Consider the following 6,403-nt stretch of genomic DNA (forward strand, 5'->3'; position numbering starts at 1 on the left):
CAGAACTACTACCAATATTTCGATCCTTATGAATAGTTATCGATAATTGCGAAGAAATTGCCTTTGGATGGAAAGGGGGGCAAATAATCACTACCTAGTCTTCAGAAGAGTCAGTTTTAGACATTTGCATTACATAGTTCTTTAAAGGTTGTGTTGAATAATGTTAAGAAGGTTGAGTTACCATGTAAAAAGTAGGCAGTTGTAAATATAAATTTATTACATAGGGTTGTAGTTTTAAGGTTAATTAATTACGGTCTTGTTTTTCTTTTATTTATTACCTATATCTCTTTTATGTGTAAATTATATAAAATTATACGAATAAAATATTACAATTGCATCTTTATTTGCACTGACCCCATTTTAAATTCAAGGAAAAGATGATTTAGGCGATTCTTAGTTGGAAGGGCTTTTCATCGTCTAGACAATTAGACCAGACGGTAGAGGATTCGAACTTGAAGTAATCTACTTTGTTGTACAGAAAAATCCCTCATATTATGTAGAATAAGAATCCGAGTTTGCCTATTCTAAAAAACCATTGCCAAATTCAGGGGAACAACAAACATACAAAAAGAACAAAAATGACCCGTTTTTCGACATATGTTCCCTTGTAACATTGAAAGGCCAACAACAATGGGCGAAAAATAGTAGAAAATCATATGTATATTTCGAGCAATTTTTAAAATAAGTAAATATTTGTAAATATTCATGAAACTTTGTGCACAAATAGTAAACATATGTCAATTCTACCCTAAAAATTTTGCAGAGCTCATTAAAAAAAGAAAATATATTTAATATAATTTAATCATTAAAACGTGAATTTCGTGGAATGGATTGATGAACACAAATTAATAAAACTTGAATACCATAATATAACTATTTTTTAAAAGCAAATGAAATTGGAATAATTCTTTAAACTCAAAATTCGTGCAAAAATGAATTATTTTATTGACTTTTGATGACATATTCGTATTCCTCTCGTTTTGCTATATCAAATTTAAAAAAATCATTTGATAAGTGTTACCGTTCCCGAGAAAAGTCATCTTTTATCGCGCATACGCATTTTGAAATCCATGCTGCGCGCGGCAGCACAGCTGCTCTCAGTCATCCCCACTCCCGCTCTGCCGAGAGATTCCAGCGACCACGGTACCTTTCTTGATATTACTTTCATTAAGCTTTTATCTGCCGAAAATGCACTAACGGATACTGAAAGTACTTGTTGTTATTTGTTAACTATAAAAACATTTTTTTCTCGATTTCACGATTACGTAAGTTATGAATTATTATTAACGCTTCTATATCTCAGAATCTACACAGTAAAATGCTGTCGTATTTGGTTAAAAAACAAAGGGTTGCGGTTTTTATGCGTGCAAGATTTTGCTCCCCTTGGATTACAAGTTATTTAACGGCGCCTATGACTGGGGTATTTATATATGTAGTATGTTAGTGGCAAAGATATTGAAAGGTAGAGTAAACGATGTGAGTAAAAATGGCAAGCAAGTCCGTCGAATGATACTATATATCCTGCTAAATGCGTAAAAAAGTAAAACCTGATAATAAAGTAATTATAAGTTTTTTCAAATAAAAGCTTTAGAACATAACGACGGTGGATAGTGACGTAATAAATGTGGAGGCAAATATGTGGGAGCTTGACGGTGCTACTGTTTCAGTAATAGAATTTAGAGTTATTGATCTACAAAAACGGTTCATCAGAATATTATAGAATATTTTTTAGTTCGCATTTTTCTTTTTTTTTTTGTTTCACATACCGAATAATATTATCATATTTATCATATCGAGATTTGTTTCAACCTAGAAAATGATAAAATAACGAGAAAAAAAATTAATTTTTGACGATTTTGGAAATTTTTAAAAATCTTGAGCAAGACACGAAAACAAAATCGTTTTTTTTTTGGGCCACCCTAAGGTACATACTTTGTTACTTATACCATTTATCTGGAAAAAAGAACTTAAGGAAAAAATAATGAATTAGCATTATAGTTATTTCATCAAACATTGTTAAAATCTCTTTCAATTTTTTTTAAATAACCTATGACGAAATTTGGTATTCCGGGGTTTTTTTGACATGAAAAAGTCAAATTTCCTCATAATCTTGGTATAATGTATACCAAGATACCTAGAGAAAGCCATTTACGTTGCCTCTTTGTAATTTTATATATCAGAAATTTTTTGCTGCACACTGTATCTTATTTTCTGCTAGCAACATCTCTTTTTCGATCACTTTTACATTAAAAAGGGATACCTTCTTAACTTCTTAACGTCGCTAGGAATTACCATTCCGAGATACTGGCATTTAAAAGAATCAATGTACCATGACAGGAAAATTAGAGAATAATAGTATATTACGTAATAAGTGTTGTAAAAAGCATTTTACCTACGACCACTACTGTAAATACTTAAAAACACACCGTCTGCGATCAATGTAAGATTCCTATTACGTACGGTAAAAATATCGCACAGTTTTCCTAGCAACCGCCTAGCAACGGTCAATACATTACTGTTTGTATTGACCGTTGCTAGGCGGTTGCTAGGAAAACTGTGCGATATTTTTACCAAGCTGTGCGATTTTTTTACCGTATGATGTAAGAGGAATCTTGCATTGATCGCAAACGGTGTGTTTTTAAGCATTTAAAGTAGTGGTCGTAGGTGTAAAGTAAAGTACGTAATACGTGGTGTAATGCAATTACGCACTCATAGGCGTCGTGCGTAACTTTTCCATTCGTGCGTAAAATGCTTTTTACAACACTTATTACGTAAAATACTATTACAGCTTGGTAAAAAAATCGTACAGTTTTCCTAGCGACCGCCTAGCAACGGTCAATACAAACAGTATTGTATTGACCGTTGCTAGGCGGTTGCTAGGAAAACTGTACGATTTTTTTACCGTACGTAATAGGAATCTTACATTGATCGCAGACGGTGTGTTTTTAAGTATTTACAGTAGTGGTCGTAGGTAAAAGTTTTATTTTATCAAAAGCAAAATTGAAAACAAACATACCTGTCAAAAAACGACGCGATATTAAATTCGTTTAAATACATCAATTATGTGTTATTAAAAAAAATTAAAATTAAACTTTGATTTACTCGGTTACTAACAACTTTTGGACTAAGGTAAGTTTGCACAGATCACATTATTATTAATATATTTTTTTTATTACAACTTGATAATGCTTTATTATCAATTTTTTTCCACTTTTTTACATTATTGTACAACAAAATGAATAATTTAGTTAATAACTTTTTGATAATAGTAACTTATAAAAGACGAACGAATTTAAATAGAACACAAACAAAATACAAAGTTCTTTTAAACATTACCATTTATTCTTCATGAAGAAATATATTATTAAATACAATGAATACATCCGATGTAATGTTTTATAGTATTAGATGGGAAAAAATGAAAAAAAAAATGATCATAACGAATTATGAAATTGTATGAAATAAATATATTTTTTTAACTTGAGATTTTTTTTCCCCGACAATGACTAAGTAGAGCGCGCTACGGCTTTACCATATAAGTACTCTTATTGAGGACAAATTACACACAAAACCTCATTTAAACAAGGCACCTCACAGTTTTCGGTGTACGGCTGACTTTATTTAACTCGAGTTGAAAGCTTAATGTCTATGGGATCCTTTAGGAGTACCGCCAAATTCAAAATTTGTACCTAAATATTTACAGAGTTGTATAACTAATTGCATACATTCAGGGGCCAATGGCATAGTGTATAATGGTAGGGAATGAGAAATAGAAAGTTGTTTTTAATTTTAGTTCTTTTACTTACGTCCTTGAGCTTATTATTGTATTATTAAGAGCAATTAAATAAACCATTATTTATGGGCGTTTTATAATTACCCGAGACACGTAAGTACCTATTAACCGAATTCTTTGGAAGAGGTAAACAAAAAATAAATTGGATTTATAATTATTTAAACTTGAAAAAGTCGTTGATATTTAATACCATCTTAATCTGTAATTAACTTTAAAATATTCATATATTCAAAGGAGATGCTTGATTTAACATGTTCGATGTTATTTTGACGTTATTAAAAGTATTTTCTTTACTTGTTAAAATAAGGAGAGCTTTAACATGCCACTAACATTATACGCTGTATCTGACGGACCCCCATCCCTAGCGGTGAGACAGGCCCTTAAATATCTCGAGCTGGAACACACCCTGGTGAACGTAGACTTTGGAAGAGGCGATCATATGACGGATGAGTATGCTCAGGTGCGTTAAGTACCATTTATTTCCAAAATTTCAAACAAAATACTTTATAGAGGGTGTAATTATAAGTTTACATTTTATTTGCAGAAAAACCCTCAGAAGGAGATTCCCGTATTAGACGATGACGGATTCTTTTTAAGCGAGAGGTAAGTCGATCTTATTTCTTGATTACGCAAACTTGAAACTCGCGTATATATTACTTCTTTTTTTTAATATTATTGAAATAAACTCTTTTTAAAATCCACGTATAACCTTGCTTTGTATGTAGTTCAAATGTTTTCGAATTTGTGTTCATTTCTGTGTTCTGGTTTATCTTTTTAACCAAAATTTTCGAGAAAATTTGGATGCCACATTATATTTTATTAAAAACGCATTAATAATTAATATAATATCGATCATTAGTCACGTATGTCAAGTGTGTGTCCTTAACATCCTGATTTGCCAAGTCAAATACAAATAAGATAGTGATGCAAAAATGTAACAATTGCAACTTTTGCTACTCAAGAATTCATGATAGTAATTTCATACAGTGCTCAACAGGAAAATTTTGTACATGCATAGGGGTGTATAGGTTCAAATTATAGCATATAAGGGTGCGAGAAATATTATTAAAAAGTTTTCCTTTATATACGCAGAGTCTGGATCGCACGCAGAATGGATTTGTATGCTTTAACAATTCAATTTGTGCCTTTTTAGATTATAAATGTCTACAATTAGCTGATTTCATTTTTTTTAATTTGTATTTCTTATTTATTCAATAACACTTTAAACCTAATTCCTGAATTCCCGTCGCTTTTTCCAGCAACGCAATTCTCCAGTATCTGGCAGAGAAATATGGCAAAGACGAATTTTTATACCCCCAAGATCCACAAGCTCGTGCGATAGTTAATCACAGATTGTGCTTTAATCTTTCCACGTACTATCGAAATATCTCGGAACATGTGGTAAGTTTTCAAACGAATAAGGAAACATTATTACGAATCATACTGCCTTACATTTTAGATGGCACCGATATTTTTTGATTACCAAAGGACTCCCCTGTCTCTTAAGAAAACGAACATTGCACTTGATAATTTTAACACATATTTGGTACGTTTGGGCACCAAATACGCCGCTGGAGATCATGTAACAATTGCGGATTTCCAACTGGTGACTTCAACTATGTGCCTCGAGGCTATCAACTTTGATATAAGCCCCTACCCGCTTGTGAAAAACTGGTATGAGAATTACAAGAAGGAATATCCGCACCTGTGGAGCATCGTGGAAGAAGGAATGAAAGAGATTGAGGAATTTGAGAGGAATCCGCCAGATCTGAGTCATATGGACCATCCGATTCACCCCATAAGAAGAAAGTAGCATGGAATAGGGCTGGAATTGAATTTCGCTTTAAGATAGATTGGTGTAAATAAAGGAAAATGTGCTTTTCAAATGTCTTATTTTTAGCAAGAACAAAAAAGTAATTTTAATATTAAACATTTTTTTTATAAAAAACTATTCCAAAATAAAAATGGTCCTCTTGTTGAAATAGCTGAAAACACACTGTTGTTAGGAAAAACATAGTTAACTGTGCTAAAGCCAACCAGTACGTTAATGAATAGGCCATACTTCAAAGATAGCTTTCTTAAATGGAATTGAATCAATTTAGATCGTTACCCTAGAATAATTTCTCTTTAAAAATTTATCAGCGGTCAAAATTTTATTTTTTTTTTTCATTTTATACAACACTAACGTAATTTTATGATGACTTTCCTAGGAGTGACCTCAGATGTCACACAAAAAGTCGCCATACAGGTAACATTAGTGGAGAAAAGTTATAAACCAGGGGTCCTGAAAGGAAAACCACTTTCTACCATATACAGCGGTATTCAAACTGTGTTCTGTGAAACCCTGGGATTTCCCACAACCTCTCTAGGGATTCTGCGACTGTCAAAAATTCAAAATTTTGAAATTAATATTGATACTGCAAAAATTAAAAAAAAATTATAGACTTTCTTAAAACTTTTAATTTTTATAAGTACTGGCGTATAAGTTACTATAAGAGCTTAACAAGACGTACGTAGTGACAAAAAAAACTATTGCAATGAGCTTAATGCAGAATTTGAAATGTGATTGCAGCATTACGACACTGACTTCAACAATATGTAAAAATATTC

General features: G+C 31.8%; 1 protein-coding gene across 1 annotated transcript; it reads left to right on the top strand.

The window, feature by feature from the left end:
* The first annotated feature begins 3,778 nt into the window (after positions 1-3,778).
* On the top strand, positions 3,779-5,679 carry LOC108905700 (glutathione S-transferase 1-1). Its single transcript, XM_018708683.1, has 5 exons — positions 3,779-3,886; positions 4,101-4,253; positions 4,338-4,396; positions 5,053-5,194; positions 5,253-5,679. The coding sequence occupies exons 2-5, from the start codon at positions 4,113-4,115 to the stop codon at positions 5,604-5,606; spliced, it is 696 nt and encodes a 231-aa protein (XP_018564199.1). The 5' UTR covers positions 3,779-3,886; positions 4,101-4,112; the 3' UTR covers positions 5,607-5,679.
* Positions 5,680-6,403: the final 724 nt, after the last annotated feature.

Source organism: Anoplophora glabripennis, unplaced genomic scaffold (genome assembly GCF_000390285.2).
Source record: "Anoplophora glabripennis isolate ALB-LARVAE unplaced genomic scaffold, Agla_2.0 scaffold31, whole genome shotgun sequence".
Lineage (NCBI taxonomy): Eukaryota > Metazoa > Arthropoda > Insecta > Coleoptera > Cerambycidae > Anoplophora > Anoplophora glabripennis.

Coding starts and splice junctions, on each gene's coding strand:
- LOC108905700 (XM_018708683.1), top strand. CDS start 4,113: ATGCCACTAACATTATACGCTGTATCTGACGGACCCCCATCCCTAGCG. Junction 4,254..4,337: donor TGACGGATGAGTATGCTCAG/GTGCGTTAAGTA, acceptor TTTTATTTGCAG/AAAAACCCTCAGAAGGAGAT. Junction 5,195..5,252: donor GAAATATCTCGGAACATGTG/GTAAGTTTTCAA, acceptor CTTACATTTTAG/ATGGCACCGATATTTTTTGA.